Below are 15,641 nucleotides of genomic sequence, written 5' to 3'. Positions count from 1 at the left end.
TCACCGACGCTCGCCGCCGAACGCCCACGAGAGCACAGTGCGCCGACCGTCATCTGCCTCGCCGTCTTCTTCCTCCCTGCGCTCCCTTGGCCGCCTCTTCCCCGTGAGCTCTCCCTCCTGTTCCCTCTCGCCGCCTAACCCCGAGCTCATGCGTGTCATTGCCGAACTTAGCGAGAGCGATCAGATGATGTTGAGCGAGAGAGACGGAGGTAGATGAACGAAAGAGAAAGATTTTTGCTGCCTAACTGTCGCAGCGTTTTCTGTTTCTCATTCCTTTTCTTATGCATCTACCAAACAGAAGCAACAACCCCTCCCGACGCTTCGCTGTGATCCGCGGCTATCGTGCCATCCCACGATCGCGTCACACGGCCTAATCGCCGTACGAGAGGGTAAGGAAAAACGAAAGAAAAGGAAACTAGGAACGTGCATGGCGCACTCCCTCCTATCTACTTGCATGGGCACGTCACATCATCGTGCATGCAACATTATTAACAGAAAACAAATCTCCTAGCACTACATGAGCTTAATAGAGTCAACAATTCTCCCCCTTAAGCTCATGGTTTCTTGCTGCCTTCCATGACCGCCAGCTTCTGCCGCATCTCAATGAAGCGCACCCTTCCCAGTGCCTTGGTTAGAATGTCAACTAGCTGGTTGTGAGTCCTAACATGCTCGATCTCAAGAATCTTCTCCTCGACACAATCCTGAATGAAATGGAACTTCACATCGATATGCTTGGTCCGATCATGAAAGACAGGGTTTTTCGCCACTGCTATCGCAGAATTGTTGTCCACCAGCAGTGTGAACTTCTCTGGACTGGTACCCAGCAGATCGGCGAGGAGGCGACTCAGCCAAATACCCTGGCAAGTTGCTGCTGCAGCTGCGACGTACTCGACCTCGCAAGAACTGATTACCACAACCTTCTGCTTTTGGGAGGTCCAACTTACCGGGTTCTGTCCGAGGAAGAAGACTTGCCCCGATGTGCTCTTGCGGTCGCCTAAATCGCCGGCGTGATCACTGTCACTGTAACCAAGAAGTTCAGCACTGCCACTGCTCGCTGTGTAGGTGCAGCCATACTGCTTGGTTCCATGAATGTACCTCAGAATTTGCTTCACCGCAGCCCAATGACTAGTGCTTGGATTCTCCATGAAACGGCTGACAATCCCGACAGCGTGAGCTATATCTGGTTGAGTATGAACCAAGTAGCGCAAGCTCCCAATGACGCTTTTGTACAGAGTGGCGTCGAACGGCTTGGACCCGTCCTCCTTCTTCAGCTTCAGTCTACACTCCATGGGTGTACTGCAGTTGTTGCATTCGCTCATGCCTGCCTGCTCTAGGATTTTCTCGGCTTAACTTCTCTGGCTTAGTGTGATCTCCCCCATTTTCTGCACCACCTCAATTCCCAAGTAGTAGCTGAGTAGGCCAAGATCACTCATTTTAAAGAGTTGTTGCATCTGACCTTTAAACTCTTTTATTGACGCCACATCTGTACCAGTGATTATGAGGTCGTCAACATACACCCCAACCAGCAAGAAAGACTTGGTGTCCCCTCGCCGGTAAACCGCACGCTCATATGGGCTGCGAGCAAACCCAAGCTGAAACAGTGTGTCGTCAAGTTTGGCGTACCACGCTCGTGGAGCGTGACGCAATCCATACAGTGCCTTCTTCAGTTTTACGATGGCGTGCCTGTGCACGCGGTCTGTGCGCAGTGGCCGCGTCCAGGCGCCATTTCTGCTTCGTCCGCTCTCCTCTCATCGTCTTCGCGCACGTGAGCATGTACAACGTCTTCACCTCGTCGTCGCCGTTCCCCTGGACCCCTCTGCCCCTCCATCCGTTTCCTCACCGACGCTCGCCGCCGAACGCCCACGAGAGCACAATGCGCCAACCGTCATCTTCCTCGCCGTCTTCTTCCTCCCTGCGCTCCCTTGGCCGCCTCTTCCCCGTGAGCCCTCCCGCCTGTTCCCTCTCGTCGCCTAACCCCGAGCTCATGCGCGTGCACACGCGTCCGCGGCGCCGGCCACGCCTCCGCGGCGACGACCGCGCGGCACGCCCCCTCCCCCGCCTATATAAGGCCACCCCGACCCCGTCTTGCTTCACCACTGGCCTCCTGTACCTCCTCTAGCCTCCCCTGACCTCTTCCCCGAACTCCAGCGGTTCTCCTCGCGGCCATTGCTCGCCACGGCCGCCGCTCCCTCCTCCCTAAATACTTCTGAGCCAAGCCCCCTCCCTCCTCCATTCCACCACCAGAGCTCCACACTGACCGCGGCACATCTCCCCCACCTCTCCTCCGGTCGCCGGATCCCCTATGCTCGCCATCCCCAGGATCGGCCGCCGCCTCCCCTACCTTCTGTTGCCGTGGGACACCGCAGCCCTGGCCTTCCCAGGAGTCCGCAAATGGCTGGGATGGGTGCGGTGCTCCGCGCTGAGGCCGCCGGTGCCAGCGCCTCGGCCGGAGATGGTCGGAGTCGCCCGGGCCATCGCCGGAGCGCTCTGCCTCGCCCTGCCTTTGTTCACCGACGGGAGGAAGAAGAAGGAACGAGGAGGAGAGAGAGAAAAGGCGCGGGCGCCACCCGTCAGTGTCCCAGAGGACCGGCCCCGCGCTTGCCAGCGTGGATAAGTGGAGACGTATTCGCTGGTTATACGTTTTCCCTTCACGAAGGCGCATTCCTTTTCTACTTCATACCCGAATACGTTTTCACTTCAGAGAAAGCATCCTTCTATAGAGGCGCGTTCTGTTTTTGTACTGAGGGCCTGTTTGTGATGATTTTATTACAAATAGGTCCCTGGCAGAAAAACCCTTATATCTTTTTACTCCCAACTCCAAATCAGGTGAATCCAAAGCCCACATCTTTGTATCGTCGAGCCCATTCTGTTGGTATCATTTTCACCATGTTTTGAAATTCTGAAAATGACCATTTTGCCCTTGCGCTTAATCAGCTCCCTCCGAGAGAGAACGTTTTCCGGCGATTCTTTCCGCGAGCTTCTCGCACTTCTTCCCGGTGATTTCTTCCACCCCGGGCAAGCCGCACCGTCCATTTGCATGATTGCAATGCAGTGACATGGTTCTTTATTTGAACTTATTTAAAATATTGCAGTAGCTATGTATGATCTTGTTCATGGCATTTCTCGGAGTTGTATTTTGATCTTGTTATTGCCATGACTTTGCTTGGAGTTCTAGGACTAATATTTTGTGAGGATGTCATGTTGCCTTTGGATTAGTAGTGGATTTTATGATTATTTTCATGGTGGTATTTGATATTATGCTTTGGAGTATTACTTTGGATGTTGTGTTGCCTTTGGATTATTAGTGGCTAGTATTATTTTCATCATGATGCTAGTTGATATTATGTTTTGGAGTATGATGTTGGAGATGATGCTTGCATGTGGAGCATAGTTGGATATCTAGTCCTTGATATTTGAGTAGTAGTATTATCGTTCTTGGATTCATCATGATAGTAGTGTTGTGCTATCCTCGGAGTATTTTGATATGACGATAGTATGTTTTGGATTATTTGTTGGATATTGCTATGACTTGGATTACAGGTTGATAGATGTTATCGGAGTATCAGTTATCATTGTTGTATTTTGGGGATAAATTCCGTCATTAAGTTGGTCAGGTGCCACTGAAACGGGCTTTTTCCAGTGCAACCACATTTGCCTTTTATGGGAAGGCCCTAACGCGGTGTATTGTCGTGCCCCTCGCCGGTGCCTCCAACGAGGGAAGGTTATGGGCATGCGGTACCATATCCCGGTAAGCAGACATAACCTTGTGTGCCCGTAGTTGTTGTTAGGCGCCTTTTTGTCCCCGTTTGGGACTATTTTTGTTTTGCCACGACGGTGGCCGTTGGTGCCTTTGGTAGGCACGGGGCCACCCAGGACTAAACCCAAAAGGGGTGTTGGTCGGAGTGGCCGGGAGAGTGTCATGGCAGTAGGTCGGTTTAGTCGGAACGCCATTGGTCCACCCGAATGGGAGTGCGAGGCCATGGGTTCTGTGGTGTGGGTAAAGTGCGCTACCTCTGCAGAGTGTGTGTGTTTAAACTATCGATAGCCGCGTCCTCGGTCATGGGCACAAGTTCGTACTAGGTCACACCATTCGATCAACACTCACATGACAGAATGAATTATAGGCGATTTATATGTTGATGTACTTTGAGCAGTAACAGTTGGGCAGGATGATGATGATGATGATGTTGGGATGATCTTGAGGATGATCATTCAGTTGTGATGTGGTCACAAGGTGATCATGTGGATGTTCTGTTTGTGATCCGTGAATGATCACCGTTTGGTTACGAGGTAACCCGTTGAACCAAGTGTGGTTCCATTTGTGATCCGTGAATGATCACCGTTTGGTTACGAGGTAACCCGTTGAACCAAGTGTGGTTCCGTTTTGTGATCCGTAAACGATCACCGTTTGGTTTTGATCACTAGGTGATCGAGATGGTATAGTGCTTGGTCAATTAGCCAAGAGTGAGGTGAATATTGAGATTAGAGATGGTGGTTTATCAGTATTGTATGAGTTCATTGTCATGCATAGTAGTTGCTTCATCATCGTAGCTGTTAATTAATTAACCTGTTAATGCTATGTTGTTGTTTTGCCTTGATGCTTTCGGTTGTTGTGAGCTTGCAAGTACATTCAATGTACTGACCTGGCGTGTCATGCCAGATTGCAGGTGATGCCGTGAATGCTTGATTGCTTGTCGAGGTTTCCGTGCGTGCGAGCTAGATCGTGTCCCAGCCAGAGGCCCTACGGAGTGGAGTTCACCACCTTCGTCGTTGTTCTGCTGCTAGCATAGAGCAAGTGTAGTATAGCAGGCGAAGTGTCGCCGTGCTGATGTGCTTCTTTGTAACATCAGACCCTTGTATTATTATTCTTGTAATAAGAGCTGATTTGTTCTATGTTAAGCAGTGCCGTATTCCAGAGACTTCTCCTCGATCTCTGGGCTGGAATACGGGGCGTTCCGGTTTCTCTAAGCCGGGGTGCTACAGGCTTGGTATGGGAGCAGGTCTGGCTGTAGGACGCCCTAGTCAGCGCGAGCGGTAGAAATCGGTAGTATAGAGTCTACCTTGTTTGTTGCATTTGGTTGCTGCATTTGTTTGTTGCATACCATGCATATAGCCTTAGTATTTGTTGCTAACGGTTTATCTGGTGAGTGTAGCTGGCATCGGTTTGGATCCACTATAGCTCAGCCTTTGCATTTCTCCAGTTTCTTTTCTTGCTCGTTCTTTGGTGTTTGGCGTCATTTCTGTCCCAGCAGCGTGATGCCAAGTGATCCTGACACTGTTTGCAGAAATGGTGTTCAGGTATCGCACCGATATCCTTCTTTCAGCCCCACCTATCGTTTCGGTGATACACATGCTTCTATCGCGGATCGTCCTTTTATCTCGTCGTGTTGGCAATCCTTAATGATCTTAGTCATCACGAAAGGGCAATGCCAGCAGACTCAGTTTTTCCCCGTTATCCTATTTCTTGGACGAGTACGGATATTTTCCGTCCGCTTGATAATAATGTGGTAGCGACATTCGTGTCCTGCTACATGGTTACCAGGTACGTCCTCGCCTCCGAGCTAGTCGAGGTTGCTACCTGGCTAAGCTAACACTTGGTGTAGCGCTGTTTACACCAATTCTTCCACACATTTATTCGTCCTCGTGCACACCGTCACAGCATGCTAGATCGTAGAACCGGAGATCTCGCAAGATTTGTGTGCTTAAGTAGGCATGCATATTATGTGACTAGAAGTACTATGTGACTTTGTTTGAGTGTGTAGTGACTGTTGTTGTGTGCTTTTGTTTAGTGGAGTTTTCTTTTGTTTCTTTCTTTTTGGGCCCCGGTGTTACATTATTTTTCCCCTATAAAGAGTTGCTCATCAACTGACACCGGACTCGAAAAAGTAATAAGGAGTTCAAATATTTGGAAACTCAGCTAAACAGAATGGAATTCTCAGCCGACTGCAGTGAAATGGGGAATATCTGATTTTGAGGCTGATAATCAATTTTGCATTAGTGTGCACTCCTCACAATAGTACTGATAACTCAAGTCTACATCAGTACAAAATCCTCACGACAGTAATGATCAAGTCAGCAGCAAGACAAGTCAGGTACAAGATCAACGGTATATTTTCAGTCAAAGGTACGGGTCATATACAAAATTTTGGTTCAACAATGCATGATGCTTGGAATATGTTATCATCCGAAATAAATTCAGAATGTGATATGCTCAAGGAAGACAGTCAAACGGATTTTCTCATGCAAATAATTAGCCACAAAATATTATGGGCGTGTGTGTAGATTTCAGTCTGCATATTAGTATGAAGCTTTGGATGTAAGAAACTCAGTCTTCTTCCACATGTTATTGGAAGAAATTTATGATGCAAGGCTCCTCAATTTTTCCTCAGCATGATATGTGAACAATTTTTGGTCCAAGATACCCGGTCTTTCTCAGCAAGATACCCCGGTAAAAGCTTCTGACAGACGAAAATGAATTTTTCTCAACAAGCAAACCCGAGGAGAAGCTTCTCAAGTACGGAACTCAGGCTTCTCCAGCACAATAATCAGACCAAGCTTCGTGTGTAAACTATAGAGCCTTCTTCTGCACGATAACCAAACAAAAGATTTGAGCAGAAGTTAACAAGTCTTCCTCAGCAAGCTACTCGGATGGCTTCTCTCATAAGCCACTCAGTCTGCGTCAGTATCACACTAATGCACAGGCCCCAGAGATTATATGACGAGTTGTCAATATTTGACAGTGCAGTTCAAGAATCAGATTTGCAATAATTTTGTGAGAGGTACAATGCAGTCAAAACATATGCCTACCTCAAGAATCAAGTGTTTGGTTGCATATGATTTTTATATATGGTGAGCATGCACCCCCAGTCACATCAGTCACTCATACGAGATGCGGCAATGACAAAGGTGATATACCCAAGAAAGGTACGGATTCAACCACCTCATGAGCCATGCAAATGAAGAAAAGCAGAGATACACCTCTTATGTAATACAAGGATCGACAAGATTTGGAGATGAGAACGCAGAGTCAACAATCTTAACAACGGCCACCAAGGCCAATATTCCCACACCGACAAGGGGATGTCATGAGCTCTTGTCACTCTTTTATATGGTTGGCCTCAACAAAGAGCTCTGTACCGCTACAAGCCCCGATCATATGTCGTATATGTGCGGACCTAGGTCAGAAAACAAGAACAAGGAATTATGCCAAAAATATTGCACTAGCCCCAGTCAAGGTCATATGAAGAATCAAGGCCATGTGGCCAAGTTATTTCAGTAAAGTATCCTAACAAAGAAAATCATGACCGTCAAAAGGATGAGACTGACAACAACAATATGATGATTTTTGCATGACCATCAGGGTCCGGATACCCAAGTCAGTGAAAGCCATAATTACATATGGAGCCACAAAGGCATACCCTCGAAGGATTACTCTGTTTTACAAGGATTTCATATCCCGTGACCCGCTTGGAATGGTTAGTGCGGAAAATCCCAATGGGTATACCGACAAAATGAGGAAAATCAAAAGCCGAACAATCAGCTCAGACACGGTATACAGAATCAAGTACACGGTCAGTCTATCAGGAAAAGCATTTGTCCGTCAGCCCCCTGTCTGGCCAGTCTCAAGATGTAAATATTTGAGGTATGACACACCTACAACACCATACAACGTTATATTGCTCCCGACAAAAGGCAGCCGAATCTTTGGTACATATCTCATGCTCGAGGCAAAGGAATAAATCAAAATAAATCAGTACCACTTATGAGCAGTCAGATCCTGTCAGAAGATGGCCATGATTAATTCTCAGCATTTATTGAAACCAGAAGGCCTGCATTTATTTGAAGCAACCCCATGACAGAAATAAAAAGGTTTTCATGACCAAAAGAAAAAAATTATGCCCAGATCCATTGGATATCACCACAGATATGGAGAATCAACGTCAGTAAAAAGGAATCGGTATATGAGCAAAGACCCGTCAGAATTTGGGGAAAGGTGAAGCAAACCACCCCAGAGCAAGGTAAGTTGATCATATAAAATTCTTGGTGGAACAATAAATAAAGGAAAAAGGATACCCGAGTTGGAAACGGTATCCTCAAGTCATACTTATTCCCTGAGCAACCAAATCTCGAGGACGAGATTTCTTTAAGGGGGTAAGAGTTGTAACAGCCTGGTTTTTGGCCCTTTCCTTTTTCTTTTTGATTTATTGGTTTTTGCTCCGTTTTTCTTTTTGGAGTGGTTCTGTGGCCTTGCCACCTGGGAAATCATCCTCATTTCCCCTCCCATGTGGCTCATCATTCTCAAAACCTTGCCAAGATCATGCCACTTCACTCTTTGACCAAACCCTAAAATCTTTTTCTAGGGAATATTCCTTTTTTCTTTTAAAGGAATAACCCTGTCTGCCCTAGGTTGTGAAGCAACCTATATTTCTGTCACTCCCAAAAATCCCAATTAATTCTTATAATTTCTTTGGGTCATATGTTGCTCAGGTATGCCCAAATTTTCCTATCCTATCCCAAGAATAATTCCCCAATAAATATTCTTCATTTCTATCCAGTGTGACTTTCTGTGAAGGAAGTGCCACCTATCCTTCCCTGATTGCTCCCAAACCTTTTGGGAATTCTCTTATGTCCAAATCATTGCCTCATGCCAAAATCCAACTTTATTTGCCTACCCAATCTTCCTCAGCAATTTTTCAAACTTTCTGTCAAACAGAAGGCATTGTGAAGGAAGTGCTAGCTAGGAGTACCCAAATGATTTGAAATTTAGCACACTCCTTAATGTGCTCATATTATCACACTCCTCCAAATTTCAGATCCATCCCTTGATCTATGTGAGCACAGGACCAAATCTTTGCTTCTGTCAATATTTTCAGGTTGTGAAGCAAGTATATTTTATATTGCTTCGTTTTGTCTGAAAATGTACCAGAGCATTCTCATGACCATAAAACCTCTATCCACCAAATTTGGGATCAACGCATCAAGCAAATATTCCTGTAGAATTTTTGCAAGTTTCTGGACACAGAGAATAGCTGCGAAGGAAGTACCATTTTGGTGAACCCAATTGGTATGAAATTTTTACAGAACCTCTATCTGTCCAAATCATCAAGCGTTGACAAATTGCAGCTCAAGTGGCTTCACCATGTGAGTGCATCATCCAAATCTTGATTCTGGACCAATTTTGGGGTTACACAGCAACTATATTAGTTTGTGCTCCATTATGCTTCAAAGTTAACAGGAGTATAGTCCTTCCTAAGCTGATCACCCCAGACAAACTCTTTGGTGCCAGTAAAGTTCCTGTTGATCACCAGTGCACGGTCAAGTTTACTACAGTAAACTTCAGAAGATGATTACCATTTAACATAGCACCCCAGATCCAGCCATGGCCTCATAAATGCTCTATCTTGCAAGGACTGTCAGCTAGACAACGTCTTGGGTGCTGTAGAGCATTGAATGCCCCGGTTCACGTGGTGACTACGACGATGGCGTGCCCGTGCACGCGCTCTGTGCGCAGTGGCCGCGTCCAGGGCGCCATTTCTGCTTCGTCCGCTCTCCTCTCGTCGTCTTCGCGCGCGTGAGCATGTCCAGCATCTTCACCTCGTCGTCGCCATTCCCCTGGACCCCTCTGCCCCTCCGTCCGTTTCCTCAACGACGCTCGCCGCCGAACGCCCACGAGAGCACAGTGCGCCGACCGTCGTCTTCCTCGCCGTCTTCTTCCTCCCTGCGCTCCCTTGGCCGCCTCTTCCCCGGGAGCTCTCCCTCCTGTTCCCTCTCATCGCCTAACCCCGAGCTCATGCGTGTCGTTTCCGAACTTAGCGAGAGCGATCGGATGATGTTGAGCGAGAGAGACGGAGGTAGATGAACGAGAGAGAAAGATTTTTGCTGCCTAACTGTCGCAGCGTTTTCTGTTTCTCATTCCTTTTCTTATGCATCTACCAAACAGAAGCAACAACCCCTCCCGATGCCTCGCTGTGATCCGTGGCTATCGTGCCATCCCACGATCGCGTCACACGGCGTAATCGGCGTACGAGAGGGTAAGGAAAAACGAAAGAAAAGGAAACTGGGAACGTGCATGGCGCACTCCCTCCTATCTACTTGCATGGGCACGTCAAATCATCGTGCATGCAACATTATTAACAAAAAAAATCTCTTAGCACTACATGAGCTTAACAGAGTCAACATTCTCCCCCTTAAGCTCATGGTTTCTTGCTGCCTTCCATGACCGCCAGCTTCTGCCGCATCTCAATGAAGTGCACCCTTCCCAGTGCCTTGGTTATAATGTCAACTAGCTGGTTGTGAGTCCTAACATGCTCGATCTCAAGAATCTTCTCCTCGACACAATCCCGAATGAAATGGAACTTCACATCGATATGCTTGGTCCGATCATGAAAGAGAGGGTTTTTCGCCAGTGCTATCGCAGACTTGTTGTCCACCAGCAGTGTGAACTTCTCTGGACTGGTACCCAGCAGATCGGCGAGGAGGCGACTCAGCCAAATACCCTGGCAAGTTGCTGCTGCAGCTGCGACGTACTCGGCCTCGCAAGAACTTATTACCACAACCTTCTGCTTTTGGGAGGTCCAACTGACCGGGTTCTGTCCGAGGAAGAAGACTTGCCTCGATGTGCTCTTGCGGTCGCCTAAATCGCCGGCGTGATCACTGTCACTGTAACCAAGAAGTTCAGCACTGCCACTGCCCGCTCTGTAGGTGCAGCCATACTGCTTGGTTCCATGAATGTACCTCAGAATTTGCTTCACCGCAGCCCAATGACTAGTGCTTGGATTCTCCATGAAACGGCTGACAATCCCGACGGCGTGAGCTATATCTGGTCGAGTATGAACCAAGTAGCGCAAGCTCCCAATGACGCTTCTATACAGAGTGGCGTCGAACGGCTTGGACCCGTCCTCCTTCTTCAGCTTCAGTCTACACTCCATGGATGTACTGCAGTTGTTGCATTCGCTCATGCCTGCCTGCTCTAGGATTTTCTCACCATAGCTTCTCTGGCTTAGTGTGATCTCCCCCTTTTTCTGCACTACATCAATTCCCAAGTAGTAGCTGAGTAGGCCAAGATCACTCATTTTGAAGAGTTGTTGCATCTGACCTTTAAACTCTTTAATTGATGCCACATATGTACCAGTGATTATGAGGTCGTCAACATACACCCCAACCAGCAAGAAAGACTTGGTGTCCCCTTGCCGGTAAACCGCATGCTCATATGGGCTGCGAGCAAACCCAAGCTGAAACAGTGTGTCGTCAAGTTTGGCGTACCACGCTCGGGGAGCGTGACGCAATCCATACAGTGCCTTCTTCAGCTTTACGATGGCATGCCTGTGCACGCGGTCTGTGCGCAGTGGCCGCGTCCAGGCGCCATTTCTGCTTCGTCCGCTCTCCTCTCATCGTCTTCGCGCACGTGAGCATGTACAGCGTCTTCACCTCGTCGTCGCCGTTCCCCTGGACCCCTCTGCCCCTCCATCCGTTTCCTCACCGACGCTCGCCGCCGAACGCCCACGAGAGCACAGTGCGCCAACCGTCATCTTCCTCGCCGTCTTCTTCCTCCTTGCGCCCCCTTGGCCACCTCTTCCCCGTGAGCCCTCCCGCCTGTTCCCTCTCGTCGCCTAACCCCGAGCTCATGCGCGTGCACACGCATCCGCGGCGCCGGCCACGCGTCCGCGGCGACGACCGCGCGGCACGCCCCCTCCCCCGCCTATATAAGGCCACCCCGACCCCGTCTTGCTTCACCACTGGCCTCCTGTACCTCCTCTAGCCTCCCTTGACCTCTTCCCCGACCTCCAGCGGTTCTCCTCGCGGCCACTGCTCGCCACGGCCACCGCTCCCTCCTCCCTAAATTCTTCTGAGCCAAGCCCCCTCCCTCCTCCATTCCACCACCAGAGCTCCACCCTGACCGCGGCACATCTCCCCCACCTCTCCTCCGGTCGCCGGAGCCCCTATGCTCGCCAACCCCAGGATCGGCCGCCGCCTCCCCTACCTTCTGTTGCCGTGCGACACCGCAGCCCTGGCCTTCCCAGGAGTCCGCAAATGGCTGGGATGGGTGCGGTGCTCCGCGCTGAGGCCGCCGGTGCCAGCACCTCGGCCGGAGATGGTCGGAGTCGCCCGGGCCATCGCCGGAGCGCTCTGCCTTGCCCTGCCTTTGTTCACTGACGGGAGGAAGAAGAAGGAACGAGGAGGAGAGAGAGAAAAGGCGCGGGCCCCACCCGTCAGTGTCCCAGAGGCCCGGCCCCGCGCTTGCCAGCGTGGATAAGTGGAGACGCATTCCAGAGGAATACGTTTTCCCTTCCTGAAGGCGCATTCCTTTTCTAATTCAGCCTTGAATACGTTTTCACTTCAGAGAAAGCGTACTTCCATAGAGGCGCGTTCTGTTTTTCCTACTGAGGGCCTGTTTGTGATGATTTTATTACAAATAGGTCCCTGGCAGAAAAACCCTTATATCTTTTTACTCCCAACTCCAAATCAGGTGAATCCAAAGCCCACTTCTTTGTCTCGTCGAGCCCGTTCTGTTGGTATCATTTTCACCATGTTTTGACATTCTGAAAATGACCATTTTGCCCTTGCGCTTACTCAGCTCCCTCCGAGAGAGAACGTTTTCCGGCGATTCTTTCCGCGAGCTTCACGCAGTTCTTCCCGGTGATTTCTTCCACCCCGGGTAAGCCGCACCCTCGATTTGCATGATTGCAATGCAGTGACATGGTTCTTTATTTGAACTTATTTAAAATATTACAATAGCTATGTATGATCTTGTTCATGGCATTTCTCGGAGTTGTATTTTGATCTTGTTATTTCCATGACTTTGCTTGGAGTTCTAGGACTAATATTTTGTGAGGATGACATGTTGCCTTTGGATTAGTAGTGGATTTTATGATTATTTTCATGGTGGTATTTGATATTATGCTTTGGAGTATTACTTTGGATGTTGTGTTGCCTTTGGATTATTAGTGGCTAGTATTATTTTCATCATGATGCTAGTTGATATTATGTTTTGGAGTATGATGTTGGAGATGATGCTTGCATGTGGAGCATAGTTGGATATCTAGTCCTTGATATTTGAGTAGTAGTATTATCGTTCTTGGATTCCTCATGATAGTAGTGTTGTGCTATCCTCGGAGTATTTTGATATGACGATAGTACATTTTGGATTATTTGTTGGATATTGCTATGACTTGGATTACAGGTTGATAGATGTTATCGGAGTATCAGTTATCATTGTTGTATTTTGGGGATAAATTCCGTCATTAAGTTGGTCAGGTGCCACTGAAACGGGCTTTTTCCAGTGCAACCACATTTGCCTTTTATGGGAAGGCCCTAACGCGGTGTATTGTCGTGCCTCTCGCCGGTGCCTCCAACGAGGGAAGGTTATGGGCGTGCGGTACCCTGTCCCGGTAAGCAGACATAACCTTGTGTGCCCGTAGTTGTTGTTAGGCGCCTTTTTGTCCCCGTTTGGGACTGTTTTTGTTTTGCCACGGGCCGTTGGTGCCTTTGGTAGGCACGGGGCCACCCAGGACTAAACCCAAAAGGGGTGTTGGTCGGAGTGGCCAGGAGAGTGTCATGGCAGTAGGTCGGTTTTGTCGGAACGCCATTGGTCCACCCGAATGGGAGTGCGAGGCCATGGGTTTTGTGGTGTGGGTAATGTGCGCTACCTCTGCAGATTGTGTGTGTTTAATCTATCGATAGCCGCGTCCTCGGTCATGGGCACAGGTTCGTACTAGGTCACACCGTTCGATCAACACTCACATGACGGAATGACTTATAGGCGATTTATATGTTGATGTACTTTGAGCAGTAACAGTTGGGCAGGATGATGATGATGATGATGCTGGGATGATCTTGAGGATGATCATTCAGTTGTGATGTGGTCACAAGGTGATCATGTGGATGTTCTGTTTGTGATCCGTGAATGATCACCGTTTGGTTACGAGGTAACCCATTGAACCAAGTGTGGTTCCGTTTGTGATCCGTGAATGATCACCGTTTGGTTACGAGGTAACCCGTTGAACCAAGTGTGGTTCCGTTTGTGATCCGTGAACGACCACCGTTTGGTTTTGATCACTAGGTGATCGAGATGGTATAATGCTTGGTCGGTTAGCCAAGAGTGAGGTGAATATTCAGATTGGAGATGGTGGTTTATCAGTATTGTATGAGTTCATTGTCATGCATAGTAGTTGCTTCATCATGGTAGCTGTTAATTAATTAACCTGTTAACGCTATGTTGTTGTTTTGCCTTGATGCTTTTGGTTCTTGCGAGCTTGCAAGTACATTCAATGTACTGACCTGGCGTGTCATGCCAGATTGCAGGTGATGCCGTGAATGCTTGATTGCTTGTCAAGGTTTCCGTGCGTGCGAGCTAGATCGTGTCCCAGCCAGAGTCCCCGCGGAGTGGAGTTCACCACCTTCGTCGTTGTTCCGCTGCTAGCATAGAGCAAGTGTAGTATAGCAAGCGAAGTGTCGCCGTGCTGATGTGCCTCTTTGTAACATCAGACCCTTGTATTATTGTTCTTATAATAAGAGCTGATTTGTTCTATGTCAAGCAGTGCCGTAGTCCAGAGACTTCTCCTCGATCTCTGGGCTGGAATACGGGGCGTTCCGGTTTCTCTGAGCCGGGGTGCTACAGCGTGAAGAAAACTTCAGGTGGCCCCCCACCTCATGTTGGATGACAGGGACGTTGGGAAAAAGGGATGTCTCATTGACGAGTGGGTCCCATGATTATGGAGGCAGCAAGTATGGAGACTCTGTGTTTGCTTGTTGCCCCTCGAGCCTCCATCAGTTTTTGGAGTGCAATCGATAACAATTATGGAAGCTGCTCTTTTGGCTACTCTGCTAGAGTTTCTCTTTTGAGGTTGATGACAATAAGGATGATCCCAAACATCGCTCATCCGGCGATGGGCAGGATCCTAACAAAGTTTCTACCTGGTAGCCATCATCATGGTCGCAAGGCGTTTACTGATTATCAGTACTTTTTTCTCTTGTCTTTGATGGAGTGGTGTCGCTCCCATATGATACCCGACAGGATACAAAGTTACCAAATATTCATGTCATGCCCGATGGAAAATGTATGTTGTTGTGGTCACCGAAGGACAAAAATAAAGTTGTATATATGCATGCTGGAGGGGATATCGACCTAATGTTTTTTTTGAGAACCACCGGAGGGGGGGGGGAGCTCCCCCACCTGAATATATTACTCAAGGGACTGCAGTGGCAGTGAGTACATAATTACATAGGCACGGTGCAACGTGCAGAGAGGTAGGAGCGCCACGAGAAGACGTCCTGCTTGTCTTGTGAACTCACAAGACGATGAGACCAGAGGTCCAAAGCAGAAATAAGGTTCCTCAAGGTTATTACAGAGCTTTGGTCTGCAGACCTAAAAACCATGTCATTCCGTGCTGCCCAAGTCATCCAAAGCAAAGCCAAGAGGACCGAAGGCCATGCTGTGGCCGGGAGGTGAGGAGGAGTAGAGACATCCCAGAGATCTGTGATGTCACTAGAAGGTGGTAGGAACCCCAGCCGTTGCCAAATCCTATTGGCAAGAGGACATGTGATGAAGAGGTGGTTGGAGTCTTCGGTTGTCGTAGCACATCGGGGGCATATGTCTGAGTCGATTATATGCTTACGTGCAAGGTTAACTCTAGTGTTGAGAC

General features: G+C 48.6%; 1 protein-coding gene across 1 annotated transcript; it reads right to left on the bottom strand.

Moving 5' to 3' along the window:
* Positions 1-554: 554 nt before the first annotated feature.
* LOC120965082 (secreted RxLR effector protein 161-like) lies at positions 555-1,289 on the bottom strand. Its single transcript, XM_040390253.1, has one exon. It carries the CDS (start codon positions 1,287-1,289, stop codon positions 555-557), a length of 735 nt encoding a protein of 244 aa, XP_040246187.1.
* Positions 1,290-15,641: the final 14,352 nt, after the last annotated feature.

This window comes from Aegilops tauschii, chromosome 5 (genome assembly GCF_002575655.3).
Source record: "Aegilops tauschii subsp. strangulata cultivar AL8/78 chromosome 5, Aet v6.0, whole genome shotgun sequence".
NCBI lineage: Eukaryota > Viridiplantae > Streptophyta > Magnoliopsida > Poales > Poaceae > Aegilops > Aegilops tauschii.
This window is presented reverse-complemented; position numbering and strand designations above follow the sequence as displayed.